At 37.8% G+C, this 18528-nt stretch overlaps 2 protein-coding genes across 2 annotated transcripts in view; both read left to right on the top strand.

Annotated features, from left to right (window-relative positions):
* The window catches only part of LOC147286351 (small ribosomal subunit protein bS16m/bS16c-like), a 48356-nt gene that overhangs the window by 20719 nt on the left and 9109 nt on the right, over window positions 1-18528 (top strand). The gene's annotated exons all lie outside the window — the stretch shown is intronic.
* Window positions 237-1933, top strand: LOC147286353 (uncharacterized). The gene is made up of 4 exons (XM_086240745.1): window positions 237-532; window positions 711-1022; window positions 1123-1225; window positions 1310-1933. Exons 1-4 carry the CDS (start codon window positions 252-254, stop codon window positions 1931-1933), a joined length of 1320 nt encoding a protein of 439 aa, XP_086096871.1. The 5' UTR covers window positions 237-251.

The raw sequence follows: 18528 nt of genomic DNA, 5'->3' as shown, positions 1-18528 counted from the left end.
AAGACACATACAAGGCTCGCTTGGATTTGGTGGATCTAAAACTGAAAAAGAAACTACATCCCATACTTGAAGGGGGAAGAACAAAACTACCCCCGAGCCCTTTCACCTTATCAAATGAAGAAAAAACGTCAATGTACACAGTCCTTGCATCAGTCAAGGTTCCTGATGGGTTTTCCTCCAACATAGCCAGATGTGTTAAAGTTGAAGAGAAGAAATTAATAGGTCTAAAGAGCCATGATTGCCATATACTTATGCAATACTTGATTCCTATTGCAATTCGTGGGATCTTACCAAGAAATGTGATTCGTGTGCTACTCGAGCTTAGTTCATTTTTTCGAAACCTCTGTTCTAAGGTTGGTACTACTGGTCACTTTCAAGTTTTGTCTCGAAGAATCGCAATTACATTATGTGAATTAGAAAAGTTATTGCCGCCGGCATTTTTTGACTCAATGGTTCACTTGCCTATTCACCTTGCTGATGAAGCAGCAATAGCTGGTCCTGTACAATACAGGTGGATGTACCCAATCGAGAGGTATTAAAAACGCAGTATGTAATGTACAAATATATTTTATTTATTATTTGCTTTATTCTCCTCTGTTACATGAATCAAACATGCACAAGTTATATATATATATATATATATTTTACAATTTGATTTGGGTTAGTTTTCTTTTACTTATGCTCATGACCACGTTAATTATTTTATGCAGATACCTGCAAACACTCAAGAAATATGTTCATAACAAATATCGTCCTGAGGGCAGCATCGCCGAAGGGTATATTGTTGAAGAGTGTTTAACTTTTTGCTCTATGTATCTTGGGGACGAAACTGTTACACGTCGAAATAGGCCTGGTCGAAATGTTGATGCGGTAGGGAGTGGTGCACGTGAAGGACGAGTAATATTTTCAGCACCTGGAAGATCTCTTGGGAGAGTAGAATTATTCAACCTAGACCAATCAAAATGGGAAAGAGCACACTTGCATGTGTTGCTCAACTGCCCCGAAGTCCAACCTTATATAAGGTGCAATACATAAGATGTTGATGTGAATATGATAATACTGGATGGTTTCATTTTTTTCAAATAATTGTCAATCCATCTTATCATTTATTTCATTTATTAGGGAACACGTTGCTTGTGAGAGGGCAAATCGAGGACCATGCATAAGTGAAGCAGCATCTATACAATTAGCGCACTTGTCATTTCCAGAGTGGTTTCGAATACATGTTAGTATCCTGCTAGTAATTGATATATTTAGAATGATGTTGATATATTTCGGAATAGTGTATAATATTTGGTCATTTATGCAGATCGATGACCAAATAGATCGTGGGGTTTGCAACATTAGTGACGACTTGTGTGCATTGGCTAGTGGACCGAGTCGGCGAGCTGGTCGTTGGAAAAAATACATAATGAATGGTTATCGGTTCCATGTGAAATCTGTTGATGAGGGTGGCCAGTCACAAAATAGTGGAGTATTTGTACAAGGTGAGAATGAGAATTATGCTATAGTTGAAGATACTAATCCGAGCTCATCCATGGTTGACTATTATGGTGTACTGAATGACATTATTGATTTAGACTATCATAATGACCGACATGTGGTGTTATTTGATTGTGACTGGATAAATGGGCAAGGCCGCCAAAGTGGTATTAAAATAGATGAATATGGGTTTACATTAGTGAACTTCACTCGATTGATGCCCCCACAGGACACATTTATTTTAGGGTCACAAGCACATCAGGTGTTTTATGTGCAAGATCTAAATCAACCAGTTTGGCATGTTGCGGTGAAAACAAGGCCTAGAGATTATTTTGACATGGGCATAGTAACAACCCATGATATTTCTACACCTCAAAACTTGGATGATGCCACTAATGTGGTCGACGAAGTAGAGGTCCGAACAGATGTGGAAGATGTGATGGTGACTTAAATGGACAGCCAGGTAAATCTTATTTTGAATATCACACTTTATGGCAAACATCATGAGGAGGTGATTTGGTTTTTCGCCCATGACTAATTATATCCCTCAAATGAACATGTGAACATATTTTACTTTGGTGTTTGCAATTTGTGTTCCTGGTGATCTGAACTTAAATAAGTCACTTGCAATATCCAGAAAACAAGTAGATTAGATTCACATGTTGTATTTTCAGGCATGCAATACGGAACATTATACTCATAGTTCTTACTGTGCTTACTTTCTTGTCATCACCATAAGATGGTTGTTTTGTAATGGAAATGGTACGTGATAATAATAGTGGATATCTGAGGATGTAATTTAGTATGTTTTAGAAGTCCTACAATTTGAGTAACTGTTGAAAAAAGAAACGAAATACTGCCGAAATTTAAATAGCATTGTGCTATTGAACCAAATAGAGAAAGCATATATGAATGGATAGTATCACCCAATTTAACATTATGTTTATTAAATGGCATGTTCCATGGAGTTACGAATTAATTCAATGTTTTATTGTTAATGCAGGTTAGTGTGATGACTATCAGATTGGTTAGCAAGAGACAATGCAGATTTATTTTGTATTGAGGACCAGTAGCTAGTTGGGTAATCAATAATATGAAATTATGAATTTGCTTCCATAGAATATGGATATTATATATTATGTGCAAAGATGAATAACCCGATAATTTTGAAGATCTACATGGATTCATTTGGTAACCTTAAGATGATCAACAAAATAACAGGGCAATGGACAATATATGAAACAAGGCTAGTATTTAAAGTATTTGATGCAATTGTAGATCGGGTACGCTATTTTTGGATCCCTCACAGGGCTCTTTGATCCACTATTTTTCGGTTCTGTGTTGTGGTTATATACCTCTCTAACCTCCATGTAAGGTGTAGGAGGTTCCACCAATGGTGACCATTGAGGACCAATTGGCATACCTCTTGGGGAACTAGAAATGCTCCTCGAAGGACTAAGACTCGTAACATTCTGGCCCCCATCGAGTGGTGAGCATGGTGTTGGCGCCTCTATACCCTTAGGGAGCTCAAATGCAACTAGGTCTTCCTTAAAATTATTGAAATCCACTGTATCTCCAACAATTTGATGAGAAGGATTCGCAGCTGAATGCAGTGGATGAGGATGAGCACATGATGACTCTCCATTTTGTAAGGGACGATTGGATTTACTGGATTGTTATTTTAAACGCAAATGCAGCAACCCATATGCTTTTCTATCACTCTATGTAGAGATTACATATTTATAGAGTCGTAACTATACTATTGAAACATTGTTGTCTAGAAAAATAATTGAAACACTGATGAGCCTAGACAAAATAGCTTGGTATGGAGTTCATTATTGTGAAATGGACAATTGGGTGACAGCTTTATGTCATAACACACAAGGCAAATAGTGGATTATACCCCTGATGTTTGATTGAGTACAGACCAATAATACATGTGTGAATAACGATGAAAAAATAATTCAAATTACTAACTTGGTAAGAGAGTGGTCAGGAGCTAGTGCACCAGAGATTCCCACTGCATGCACCAGAGATTCCCACTGCATGCACCTGAAAACTACTAAGTGCAGGAACTTTATTCATTTCAATGAGATATAGTCAACATTCGTATGATAAGCAAGCATGTGCATGGAGTGTAGTGTTGATTGTCATTTATTTCTACTATATATGCACCATAAACCATTCAATGCTCTCACTCTGCCACACTTGACATATATAAAAAATTATCATGCCTAAGAAAGTTAGAACCCCAATTAATCTTAAAGTTTATCGGGAGTTATGATTTGAAGACTCAAGTTATGATACACCACCCTCGGATGCGTGGTCGCAAACTGATTCAAGTGAGAATCCTCATGAAATGAGGGATTTCCAAAATTCTGTGTTGGCGAATTGGGTGCCAGCAACTCGACACGTTCTTCCTCACCGAAACGGCCGAGGTGACACCAACTTCTTTGGAGAACCAATTCCTGACCAGCGATCTGCAAATGACAGGTTAGTTCATGCTAAGAAAGGTAATCAAATTGCTGAAAAAAATGTCCAATTCGATTATGGATATACTAAGCGTAAGAACAAAACAGTACGTAATGCACCATGTTGAAAAAGAAATTGTAAGCATAGGTCCTTTTTCTCTTACACCCAAAGAGGCTTTTATTAGTAACTTATATTAGTAAAACCTAAGGTTCTGTAAGGATTAATTATTGCTTGTTCTAATATTTTGATTATGTTAATATCTTGCTTGTTAAATCATTGGTTTTATTGTCATTGATGCACCAAAATGTGCTTCCTTGAATTGGACTTCATGCATTTCATTATGCTTGTTCATTGTATAATAAATAAAAAAACGTTAAAGGGCATGTATTTATGTGGTTTTTAGGTTCGATTGCACAAACTTCATATTAAAAAAAAACAAAAAAAAGAAAAAAAAATTAAAAGCAACAGAGAACCGGACCTCTCTTGAGAAGACCGGTCCTCCAGAGGCGATCCATCATTTCTGCTTGAATTGAGAACCGGACCTCTTTTGAGAAGACCGGTCCTCCAGAGGCGATCCAACATTTCTGCTTAAATTCAGAACCGGACCTCTCTTGAGAAGACCGGTCCTCCAGAGGCGATCCATCATTTCTGCTTGAATTGAGAACCGAACCTCTGATGAGAAGACCGGTCCTCCAGAGGTGATCCATAATTTCTGCTTGAATTGAGAACCGGACCTCCTTTTTGAGAACCGGACCTCCAGAGGCAATGCTTCAGCATTGTGCTTCTAATTTGTTGAAGAATCGGACCTGCTTTTGGAGGACACAAAATTCATTTAAATGTAAAAAAAAATTGGAGTACCGGACCTCTCTTAACAGGTCCGGTCCTCCAGAGGCAATACAATTTTTCAGCTTCAATTGAGAACCGGACCTCTATTTTGAGAACCGGACCTCCTTAGGTCATTTTAGTTTTTCACCAAAATATTCCGTCATTTTTTTTCATTTTTTTTCCCTCTTTCTTTCCTTGCGTGGCTAGTGTCCCGTGCCCCCCTCTTTCTCCTCTGCGCGCGTTGCTCCTCTTCTCTTCATTCTCTCTTATTTTCTTCTCGCTTCCTCCTCCCAATCCCTCATCAAATCACATTGAATCTCAAAATTTGTTCTGACCTCTCACTTTTCGGCCCCTTCTGAAGATTACTCATTGATTTGTGTTGTTATATTTTGTGTTCTTCACCAAGGTATTTCTCTAATTTTCGACCGGACCTTCCTTCTCCTTAAATAGTATGTTAATTTATTTTTGATGTTTTCTAACTTGCTTTGTCTTCTTTGTTGCTTGTTTCTTCATGGTTCCACTTATTTTCTGAAAATGTTCGAAATGGATGTTATGGCTTGTCCTCTCCGGTATGTGTTCTCTTTCTCGAAACATACAATTTATGTTTCTCTAAACTTGATTGGGACCATGTGTTTGTTTGCTGGTTTGTGTTCCCTTGTGTAATTTGTTGGGATTATTTGTGGCTAATGAATACTGGAATTGTTGGGGTTATATGTGTTTTTGCATTTTGTTAATTGTCGTTGGGTTGTTGGTCTTATTCATCATCTTCGCTTGATGGTATGGCATCTTATAATTTTGTGGTGACTAGTTTAATGGCCCCTAAGAAAGCATCCTCTCAGCAGCCCATTGCCAAGAAACGGAAATCTCAAGCGAGTTCTTCCGAACCTCAGGAAGAGACTCCTATTCCTAGGGATTCCCTAGTCTGTATAGACGGTTTCGCAATGCGGACTGTGAAGCCCGTTGGGGTGTGATAGAAGATAGAGGTTTTATATCTGAGCGTCCAATTGTCATTCGAGAGATGAGTGCTGACTTCGTGAATATTTTAGCGGCACGTGGTCTGCGACCATATGTCGAATCCTTCCCTCAATACAATATCAATCTTGTTTGTCACGCCCCGAAACCCAGGTACGTAACAGAGGCACCTATCTTGAGAATACCTGAGACTACAACAACCAATCCCCCGGTGTTATAATCCCAAATATCCACAAAATAGGTTAAGCCTTTTGGTTTAGTAAAAATGGGTTGGATCAGAGTGCTTGAGTTTGCAGCGGAAAATTTATTCAGAAATAGTTAATTTAGAATTAAACCAACCCTCGGAGCTACTATTGTTTAGAGTAACTTCAAAGAAACTGTTTATATAGACTCGATAATTCAAAAGTAGACAACCCAAGGACTCAGTGTATATACAAGATATGACCAAGGGTATATAAAGATAGTAAAAGGACACCAAGGACCTGCCCAAGAAAATATACTGACTAAACAGGAACACAGGAGTTGACAAGCTCGAGACCGCACCACCACCCCCTCAATCGAGGCCGTCAAAGTCCACACGCGCAGCACCTGAGAGGGAGAAAAACAACAATGTAGGGGTGAGCATCACATACGTTCATTGCTCCCCCTCAGGGAACTCCCTGCTAGGTTTGAAAAATAGTTTGGGATAATTTAAAATCAAATGCACAACACAAACCAGTTGTCAAGCTTTGTAAAACGAGTAGCATGCTCACACAATTTTCAAAATACAGTTTTCCGGGCCCAAGTTCAGAATCATACCTGTTGACCAGCCGTTAGGGCTAGCTACCCTCTCACAAAAACATAACAAAGTCCTGCAGTCATTTGACTGGGACAGGGTAGCGAAAGTGGCCATTTCATGGTTATACCGCCTAGACTGGCCTCCCAAGAAGGACAATCGACCAGTCCGTCCGTACAACCCCTCATGAGGTTTTGGGGATCGAAACCCAGGGTCTACCGTAAGGGACCTTTCACTCTCAAGTCAAACACAATAACAATCTCACGAGAATATGCATAACAGTCATCATTCTCATCATCATAAAACCAAGCAGATATGCCAATAAAAAACATGCATCTTTATCACACAGTATTTATTATATAGTACATGCAGGAAATCCACTAGTCAGAGTGTGTTGTCCCCCTACCTAGGGTCCAAAGCTTTTGCTTGTTTTCGAGTACAAATCACAATTTGCCACGTCGCAACGATCTCCTTTAGGTAACTGGAGTTCCTAGTTTGACAACAACTGGTGTTAAAAACGGTCTTCACGTAAATTGATGACCTTGTCTGTTAAGACCAGGTATAATTCAGAGGTTTGGCACTAGCGTAACTGCTAGGCTTCTCTGAATTCTTAATCCGACATGACCTTGCACCCCGAGGCAAACAGTCATGTCAGACCGTGTGGTTTCTATATCTATTTTAATTTATTGTCGAGGAGGTTGATCAGATATGAACCTACAACGTGACCAGGTCAGTGCATGGGGAAACTGAGGGAGCTCTGGCTCAGTACCCAACGCCTGTATGCTCATGGACTGACCTTAGTCATCACGTTATTTGGTTACCACTGATATGGCCTCAATATTTATTAAGTTCATTTTATAACAACAGTTAAACAGCGTTTCGTCTATAACCACAACTTAAATAACAGCAGGTTAAATAAGCTGGGTTGAGGGTATACCTGTTGAAGACTTCCCACGGGCAGAGTCTCGGTACTACTAGACTTGCTAAATAACAAGATTAAAAGAGCCTAATGAATAAGAGATTTATCAAAATTTTAGCAGAAGTTCGACAGGGATCAAGAAATTACCTATGGAGCCCAAAAATGATTTTTTTAAAACTTCACCAAAACATAGCCTTCACACTACTAGAATTGAAGAGCTCGTCGCCATGATCGCGTAGGCGAAATCGGATCGTCGATCGGAGCTCCAGAACTCAAGATAAACTCAAAACAAGATTGAAGAAGAGAGAGAAAGGAGGAGAGAGGAGAGAGAAGCTCTCTCTTGGGAAGCGTGCGGCTGAAATGTGAGGGATCAGCTGGGGGGTGCGCTGCTATTTATAGGGAGAGTGAGTGAGTCAACTCGGTTGACTCATCCGAGTTGACTGGGTTGACTCAAGTCAACCGTCATAACTTTGACCAATGAGAAATTGACACGTGGCGAAGGCTTTGACACTTGGCTGCACATGCAGCCATCAGATCTTGCTGCCATGCAGCGATGGACGCTCCAGATCGTGCCACGTGGCGCGATCTGGTGATTTCCTATTTTATTTTCTTTTTCATATATTCCCCAACTTCAAAAATTAATTAAAAATAGCTCGGGACTCAGAAAAATACCCCGAAAAATACTACGGACTCGTATCAACTAGTACTAATTAACTATGAGGTCAAATTACCAATCTGCCCTTTATAAAAATTTCGAAAATTTTAAGCTCCACAAACTAAGAAAATTTAGGAAATTCATAAAATAATCTCCCGGACTCGGAATAATACGAGACTTGCACCGTTGGGTTCGTGAGTAAAAGTACTACCTTTTAAAGTTCTAACTTGGGTCAAAACCCTAGTCAAAATTGGTCAAACAATTTAAAGCTCAAGGTGAAAAAAATTAGATTTTCTAACAAATAAATTCTATAAAAATTTTTTGAAAATACGGAAAAATCACAAAATAAATTTGAAAATTTCCGGGTCTCACATTGTTGGTGAGTTTTATGCCAACTTTCCTCCCGATTTCAAAGTAACCAAGGATTCACATGTGTTTCTTTGGGAGCACAAATGTATGATTACTCGTGATGACATTCGTAGTGTTTGTAAACTACCCTCCTCTGGCAAAACTGATTATAAAAAGTTTCTTAAGTTCACTTCTTCCTTATCACGGGAACACATTATCACCACTCTTTATGATGCACCAACATTCGTTCTCCCTGCCTCTCATCGCGTCATCTCTGGAAATTGCACACAACTATTTCGTATGCTATTTATGTTTGTTCGATGCAATGTTTATCCCACGAGTCAAAAATTCCGCATCTCTGATGAAGCGTGTAGGTTGATGATTGCCTTGAATACCCCTGATGTTCCTGTTCCTTTAGAGGACATCATTTTCAATCATCTTGTGGAATGTGGTCGCACGGTCAAAAATGTGAATTCTCAACTTTCATTTCCTTGTCTCATCACTCGCCTTGCCGAACGTTCTGACATTCCTGTGATGGATGATGATCCACTATGGGATCCGGATGGTCCGATTGACGGATGGGTTTTGCGCAAAAGTGATGCTAACTCCCGGTCTGTGGTGGCTCAAGTTCCTGTGGCGATTCCTCCAACTCCTACTGCTCCCTCTGAGCCGTCTTCTTCTGGAGTTCCTGCTGCACCTAACTTTGTCTCCATCATGGAGCGGCTTGACCTTGGATTCTCAACAATTAACTCTCGCCTGGATGTTTTTGATAACCGCATGGATGCATTTCAGTAGCGGTATACTGGGGATCTGCACGACATCCACTCGACCCTAAGCGAACTAAAGGATCGCTTACCTGATTTTTATCCTTAGTGCTTCTTGTAATAGGCCTTTGGTTTTTCCTAGCCAAAAAGGGGGAGATGTAGTGTTTTCAGTTAACTTTGGGATCTTATTGAACTGATTCAATGGTTGTAATATTTTGTTGTGCTTCAATTCTTAATTCACATTGAATCCTTTCTATTTTGCTTTCCATTTATTTCCCTTGCTTTCCACAGGTTGTGTTTGTTTGTAATTTCTATTATTTGCAAGTGCAAGACTTAGTATAGGTTTATGTCCTTAAATTGTGTCTTGTGTCTTGTATCTTTATCTATAAGCGGTGTTGTCTAGGAAACGTGGAAGGGGGAGATTTGTAAGTGTACTCGTGTTTGTGTTTAAGGCTTGAGGACTGGACCTCACCATGTGACGACCAGACCTCCAGTAAGTCGATTAGAAATTTCTGGGCTTGAGGACCGGTTCTCTCCCTTGAGGACTGATCCTCCAGTACGTGTGGCTCAGAAATTCTGGGTTAGGGGACCGGTCCTCTCTATTCAGGACCGGACCTCCAGTAAGTGTGACTCTGAATTTATGGTCTTCAGGACTGGTTCGCTTCATTGAGGACCGGATCTCCAGTAAGCCTGGTTCTGAATTTTGGGGCTTGAGGACCGGTTCTCTCCATTGAGGACCAGTCGTCCAGTGTACGTAGTGATGAATTTTTGGGCGAGAGGTCCGGTTCTTTCTATTGGGGACCGGACCTTCAGTAAGTGTTACTCTGAATTCCTGGGCCTCAGGACCGGACCATTCACATTGAAGACCGGTCGTCCAGTATGCCTGGCGCTGAATTTATGGGCTAGAGGACCGGTACTCTCTCTTGAGGACCGGTACTCTCTCTTGAGGACCGGACTTCCAGTAAGTGTTACTCTCATTTTCTGGGCTTCAGGACCGGACCATTCACATTGAGGACCGGTCTTCCAGTAAGCGTGGCGCTGAATTTATGAGCTAGAGGACAGGTCCTCTCTCATGAGGACCGGACCTCCAGTACGTTGTACTCTGGATTTCCGGGCTTGAGGACCGGACCTGTCCATTGCAGACCGGATCTCCAGTAAGCGTGGCTCTGATTTTATTGGCTAGAGGACCGGTCCTTTCCTTAGAAGACCGGTCCTCTAGTTAGAGTGGCTCTGAGGACCGATTCTCCCAATTTGAGACCGGACTTTCAGTGACGATTACACTTGCTGGCAAACTTTTAAAAGGTTTTAAAAAGTGATCTTTAAGATCCTAGAATTGTTTTAAATGAGTTTGGTGTTTTATCACATGGGGATGTTTGTTTATTAATTGATCAAGTAAATGGAAACTTAATTAAAGATTTGCTTATGATTTTTTTGCTGTCTTCACTTGATGTCAAAATTTATTAACAGCTCACTCACAGCTTATATGAGATTGTCGTTTCCCACTGCATATTAGGAAGCACAAGCAACATGAAGATGGAGCTGTTAATCCAAATCCGGAACCTCGCAAGGTTCGACTGAAGAAAAGAGCAAACAGGGCGAGGATCACTCAGCCAGGAACCAACTTAGATGATACTGACAGTGATTACGAAGAATATCTGAGGGAGACCTACGGATTGGAGTCAGGAAAATAGCTCAAGAGCATGAAGTTTGCCACTGCCCAAAAAAGTTGCTGACTTGACTGTGTTACCTATATCATGCATATATCCACGAATGTAATATATGTTTGCTACTTGTGACCATATTAGTAGCAATGACTGGTTTTATTTAGATGTATTATTAAGACTGCAGAAAAAGTGTATGTATTATGTTATATTTTATGCTATAGATTTTGCCTAGTAGTCTGATGTAGGACAAGCCATACATACATGCCGCACAACAACCCATCCTCTTCTTTCATCCAACCCCATACATTGGAATATAGTAAGCATATTTTAATCTAACCCCAGCCATTGCAATACATAAAGCAAAAATATTCATTACTGTTTGAGGGATGAAACTAAAGGAGGCAACTCAGAATGGTTGGAGGGAAACAATAGGAATGAATTGCTGTACTGAATGGTTGGCGCCTAATTTTACACCCGTGTGAGTTTTTGAATGCATTATGACACATATTGGAAAACTGTGAAATATGGAAAATAAAGTGCAAGGATTTATTTTTTCAATAATAGCAGGGTGATATATTTTAACTATTCCAAAATGAAGGTTTTGAAAATTGCCGCTATATTTTTAAGAGCTCTACAAATCATTATCCATCCATTAGGTACGTAGATTCTCCCTCCAATTATTTCAGATATTTTGGAAAGTTTTATTATTTTATAATGGGTGAAATTATTTTATTGTAATTTTAAGGGGAATTAGGGTTTTTTTTTTCTATTATAAGCCAACTTTGCTTTTAGGACCCATTATAAACCCATCACCTTCGTTCAGACCACCCAGTCGATACTCACGAAACTCCAATGGTCCCTGTTCAGTTCCACCTGATGAATCAGGGTATGCGTTCTTGTTGATCGGTGCCATAGTGTGCGAATTTCTTGGTCCGTTGGAGCTTAAATATTCAGTGGCAAATCGGGACTATGATTGGTTGCCATTCTTGAAGGTAGATAATACTCTCTCACAATCTCTTTCGCTCTCTCTGAATAACTCCATGTCGCTAGCTCTGTCTATCTCTGTAAATATATCATTCGCCCTGTATAGCTTCAGATATGGTGAATTTTCATGAGTTCTGTATGGTAGGGTCCTTGAAATATATTTGATTTGGCATATATGCTTGCTTATATTGAATATTCTCCATTGGTGTTGTTGTTTGAGCTAATATTCATGGTCACTCTGGCTTTGTTTTCTGCAATTATTTAACTCATTAATCAGCCACTTGTATACATTTGAAGAATTGGGCTTCTGCGGTAGAACAAGTATGCTGAGATATGAACAACTACCATATTGACATTCAGGGAAAAAACACAGTAAAGTTTGTTTGAACGGTAGCTTGATATAAGAGATTCGTTATTTGTTGGTTAGGATTAGTTATACTTATAAGATAATCCATACCCAATTTGAAATCTGTTGTTAGATCATGTCAGCTGCAATATGTTTCAAACTTAAACCTTAACATATTATGTAACTATCATTTACATATTTGTGAGAGAGAGAGAGAGAGAGAGAGAGAGAGAGAGAGATTAGAGAATACCAGCTAGCCTTGACAACACAGAAGGATGGTGAAGGGAGGCAGATTGAGAACAGAGTAAGGTAGCAAATTAGAGTCAATATAGAACAGAGTAATGTCTATTTGAATATTTATCCACAGTCCTCACTATGCACTTCCTCATTGCTTTTTTTCTTTTCTGGGTGTCTCACCAACTTTAACCTTTTCAATTTCAGGATTAATGAACTTTCAGCCTTATTTGACTACTTGTTTTCATTTTTATTAATTACTATTAGTTCATCACACCAAAATGGTGAATTTAGTTATCACTCGTCCTTATATCTAGCTTCATCTATGGTGAATTTCCATGAGTTATGTATGTTTGCATCTTTGCAGTTTATTTGATTTTTAATGTTCTTTATTAGTACAGATGCTTAATCACTACGTACCCCATACTGGACCTTTGTTCACTAACCTAGCACAAGACCACGAGACCCAACCTCCACTAAATGGCTATGATTTAAGACAAAGCGATGACATTATGTACACATTGCTTAGAGGTGTGAATGATGATACCACACACAACGTTAATGAAACTGAGAATCAGATAGTTGTCCAAACACAAAATCAAACCAATGGATCGAGCAATGCAGTGGGTTTCTCAACTTGCCAACCAAATGAACTTTTGGGACCAAATAGTGAATCATCGAGGCCAACAAATGATGTGGGGAATGAAACGGGCACTGATTCGCAACTAGGTAAGCGCAAGAGATTAGGAAGAGGAAAAAATAAGAGAAAATTTGCTATAACGAAACTAGAGAAGTTGGTATTCAATGAACATGGGCAGGCAGTTGAACCAGATGACCTATGTGCAAAGTTTTCATGATTTGTGGGGATAATAGCAACAGATGCCTCTTACTTTCCAATCAATGTGAAGTCGTTCAGATTGTTTAAAAAGGGAACCAGAGTGGAGAAAGCATGGAAGACTGTGAAGGTAAAGATCTCTTTCACCAGGCCAATTGTTTCAGTATATCAAGCATTATAAATTTATTCATGTGCTAATGTATGATGCGTATGTACAAACACATTATGCAGGAAGCTCTTGACTGGTCAGATCCGGATACATTAGCTAAGGAGGCAGCAATTGAAAAGATAACAAAGGCAAAGTTGAATGACCGTTGGAAGAAATTTAAGCATGATCTTAAGGTGGAATGGTACTACCCAAATGTCGGTACAGATGATAGGTGGATTTGCAATGATAATCGTGTTAACATTAACCAATGACGCTTGTTGGTGGCTGATTGGGACATAGAGAAAGAGGTAAATTAAGCCCTAATTCCTCGAATTCATATTTTCGGCATTCTCATGTAGGTGGAAAAAATTGACAGTGTCATTTGGATTTTTGTACATAGAAATACTCAAGGATAAATAAGAGGAATCGAAGGCAATTGAGGCTGCATCACACCACTGGTACACAAACCTTTGCCCAAAAGCGACATGCATGGGTGAGTTTTTAATACATTACCTAATGTTGAGGGTTAGTGGGAAAGAATTTGGCAATTTATCTGACAGTAAGATTGATTAGCCAATTATGTATGGGGATGATAGTTTTGAACAGTGTAAGATTATTTTATGCTAGTTTTGGCATTATCTAATTTTGTTCTACTTCATATAGGATATTTAACTTTAGTGATGCTTGCTTCCTTAATAAATATAGTACAAATGCATAGACCAAAGTAGTGGTGCAGTTTTTCATGATCATGCTTATTTGATGCTTGAAATCCATAATAGTGTAGAAAGGCAAAATTATATGGCCTCAAAAGAAGAATCACACACATTTACATATTAAGTAATTATCCTGAGATTGCTTATGCTTTGAGCTAGCCACTGGTCATGTTAGCATTTATCTACATAATGATTACAATTATGATAAAGATGAGATAAATTTAGACTATTGATTCACCACTAAGAAATGCGAAAGAAGTATATTGATACCAGTAAATTGAGTATATTTCTTGTTTATTTTGTGGTGATGCTTTGTCTAATTTTGCAATTCCTAATTACATTGGCAGATATTGGTAGAAAAATAATTTGCATTTATCTATTAGGTGCATGTTTTCATTATTAATTAAGTACTTGGAACATGTGTGTGTTATGGCTGATTTTGTGCAGAAACGTGAGCACCCTGGTGAAGTGCTTGACCGTATAACATTCTTCAAACTCATCTACAGCCGCAAAGTGAAAAATCAACTCAAGCCGGTTAATGAAGAAGTCGCTAAACATTTTGTAAGTGCCTTAGTAATTAGATTATAGTATATACACATGTCAATACTACTAAACTGAGCATGTGGTGTTGTCTTTTTTGTTTTAATGCAGGATGAGTTGACTGCACTTGAGCAGAGGGAGCAGGAGAAGGGAAGGGAAATTACGCCAGATGTTCGTGATGAGTTGTATGCAGAGCAATTTGGGCCTGAAAAACGCAATACTGTCCGCGGCTATGGGGTTGGAGTTGAATGGAAAGATGTACCTGGAATTGTTACATAGAGAAGGGGATTGTCACGACAAGTCGAAGTGTTACAAGCTCAATGTGATCTCCAACGAATTGCTGCAGAAGAAGCACGTCAAGCAGCAGAAGAAGCGCGTGCAGAAGTTGAAAGAATCAAAGTTGATGCAGCTAGGAAGGAACAAGAAGCAAGAGAGAGAGATGAATATTTTCGAAACAAGATGGCTGAATTTGAAGCCCGTTTGAACAATCCTTTAGTTGCTGCTATTTCAGGTGCAGGGGTACAAGCACTCCAAGGGCTGGATGTGCAGGCTTTGATACAGATGTTGTCAAAAGCTTCAGCCACCAAAGAAGCTCAAGCAACCCCACCAGTTGGTGCCAATCCGATGTTGATGATAGGTTCCGATGTCTCTGATATGGCCGTGGACAATGCGAACACAGCAAATGATGAGTTTCGCAGCCCATGATTGGATCCAAGTAGGTACGTAAATTTTTGGATAAGTGTTGGTAGCATTTTGGTTTAGACAGGTGAATTCTAGCCCCTTTTGTGAAAATGATGGTGGGGACTTAAGTATAGATTATATTGCTAGAACATAGTGATATGATGGGTTTAGGAACTGACTGGCTAGAACATAGTGATATGATGGGTTTAGGAACTGACTGGCTTAGCTGTTGGGTAAAAATTGTATTTTGGAATTGATATGTGGCAGCTGATTCCTTGAGCATGCCAACCCTTTCATAATAGTTAGATTGTGAATTGCTTGTAAGGAAGGGGTTGGAATCATATCAGTGAACTTAGATTGGGTATATTTTGGATGTAAATAGGCAAGTTATTTTGTTGAACAAACTAATGTAATTATAGACTCATCAGTATTGCGAAGCAAATGTCTGAAAGTTGAATCCATCATTTATCATGGCAATTTATACTTTTTTAATGGCTAAAATTATAGTTTATTAATAACTAATTGTTCAATACATACTTATTATTATAAGTATATATATTATTTGATATTATTGTATATGAAACAATATATGAGCAATTGTATGTATATTAGTTTTATATATTTAATGAAAGTATGGCACAGATATATACCCGAAGGTGAAAGGCAAAGGTCATTTAACTCAAAATACATGAATAATTCGTACATGTTTTTCATGTCACAGTATGGCATATTTTAATATTATTTAGTGTTTCACGGTTATACAACCATGAGAGCAATAACTGGAGTGGTCTTCATCGTCCACCAAGCCACTTTAAGCCACTTGTATATATCAGCTTGGCTCAAGCTTGGCTCAAGTATATAAGCTTGGCTGAAGTATGCTAATGAGAATGGTGTGGGACCCGGTCTGAATGGACTCACGGTTAGGTAAACCGTGACATTGTCACAATGGATACCCCTCCCAATCGCACCACCGCACAAACCGTGACTAGATGATCAATAGGCACTGCAAACTGTGCCCTTTGAGACTAATTGGCATGGTTTGGTGGGTGTGCCTGATGAAGGATTTTGCAGTAGTGTGGCCAAACTAGAAAGTTTTATGAATATCAAATTAAGTGTTAATTATTTTACTCCTATTTTTGGATGCGTTTAAATAGACTTAAACCTTGTAAGTTTTAAATATTCGAATTACATATAGTTGTAAGATTATTATTATTTTTTTTTATTTTTTAAGAATCACCCAAAGGTAGATCAATTATTCATATGATTATGAATATAAAGGGGGTAACTTGTATGTATCTTATTTAGATCGGTTTTGGATATCCAAAGATAACAAAACCCTTATGGCGTGGACTATACAACTACCAATAAGGAAAATAAATCATCGCCCAAAAGAGACTTGGATATCTAAGTATATACTGATCTATGGTTTTTTTACATATGATATATATATATCATGTATTGTTTTGCTTCTAGCTTGTTAGATATTGATGATTAATTTTGGAAGAAACCTTGATCTAGAATAAGCACTAGCGTTAATTGGCATATAATTGACGTGTCTGATCATATACATGAGTTATTTAATTCTTGATAGAACCTTGTTTGATATGTGTTATGACTTAAAGTTTATATGATGATTTAAAGATTGCAATCTTAAGTTTACATCCAATTATCCGGTCACATATGCATTGCAGAATTAAGATATGTTATTTATCCATGGTCAGTAATTGTTGTGAGTCACTAATTTTATTTTTTGTTATTTGGTCATACATTATATTCTAGAATAGCCTTTTGCAGTGTATAGAATAATAAAGAAATTAAGGAATATATCATCACTCAAGAAATATATATGATTTTTTAATCATCATTCAGTCAAGAAGAATTTTTGGGTATATATTTGTGTGAACACATATATAGTTAAATATATTTTTTTTTTTTGAAACCTGCAGTATACCTCTCTCTTTCTACATATTCTTTGTTATGGATTGTTAGCATGTGTTCATATATATTTGGACTTTGAAGTCATAGCTAGCTATAAATATTTGTTGCTGCAATTTTCATCATACATATTGATTATATAAATTCGCTTAAGCACGTTTCCATTATTTGTATCAAGTGCTATATGTTATACAACTCTAGCATTAATTATATTTTTGTCTACCTGTTAAAGCTTTTTCAGTTCTTGATCCTGCTCTAAGAAAACTCTAAAGAAGAAGTATCACCAAAGTGATCCATTCATTTATAAATTTTCTTAGTTCAAGGATTTATTTGGATCAAGATTGAATTTTTGGATTATAACAAATAAAGATCCTCGAGGTTAAATATTGTATTTGGTACAATATTTTTGAATAATTCTTCTTTTCCAAAGGTGAAATTAATAATGTATACGGAATGTTTGAGGCTAAAAAGAATAATTAATATTATGCTCGCATATTGTTTTAGTTCGCTTATATTTATATTCAGTCCTGAACTCAGCTATAAATTATGTTTTTATTGAGATAAGATTCTTATTTGGTTGGTATTTAGTTTTTTCTTATAGCTATAAGGAATTTTAGAATATAGTATCCATTAAAGAGATTTCTCAGATGTGTTGATGTCATAAAGGTATTTTTGTTAGGATAAGTACGTTAAGGCTTATGTTATTGCATATTGCTTGTTTAATCATCAAAATACATGCAATTCTTCAAGAGTTCTTAAAGTGATGCATGAAGTGAATTTTATTATTTGTGAAAGGGTCCCTAGACTTGATAGATGATCCAATGTTGAATAAAGTGTCCCTAATTCAGTTTTCTAGAAGCATATCACCAACATGGGAGTTCTTGAAGGTTTGGATGCTGCAGTTCAGTGGGAGATTTAGAAATAGTGGGAGTTGTCCAACTCTTGTTAGTCAATTTTTATTGTCTTTATAATTGGTTTTCTGCATTTTGGTTGAGATTGCAGAAAATAAGTGCCATAAGTTCAGTTTAGTTATTGAATTTGAATTTCTTTCAGTAATATTAAAATTGAACTAGACCTATCATGATTTCAGTTTGTCTACTCAATTATAATATATATAGTTTTTCATTTTGTTTTAAGCTTCTTTTAAATGTATACATACATTCTGGTATTTGCATGAATACCTATATAGTCTGACAATCTCATTCAGATAAAGCAGACAGTAATCATAGTACATTG

This window comes from Dryas octopetala, chromosome 4 (assembly GCF_963921425.1).
Source record: "Dryas octopetala chromosome 4, drDryOcto1.1, whole genome shotgun sequence".
Classification (NCBI taxonomy): Eukaryota; Viridiplantae; Streptophyta; class Magnoliopsida; order Rosales; family Rosaceae; genus Dryas; species Dryas octopetala.
The sequence above is the reverse complement of the archived record's forward strand: the minus strand, read 5'-3'. Positions and strand labels throughout refer to the sequence as shown.

Excerpts from the sequence above, each read along its gene's own strand:
- LOC147286353 (XM_086240745.1), top strand. The coding sequence starts at position 252 with ATGCAATACTTGATTCCTATTGCAATTCGTGGGATCTTACCAAGAAAT. Across the intron at positions 533-710 it reads TGGATGTACCCAATCGAGAG|ATACCTGCAAACACTCAAGA; the intron begins GTATTAAAAACG and ends TATTTTATGCAG. Across the intron at positions 1,226-1,309 it reads CAGAGTGGTTTCGAATACAT|ATCGATGACCAAATAGATCG; the intron begins GTTAGTATCCTG and ends TCATTTATGCAG.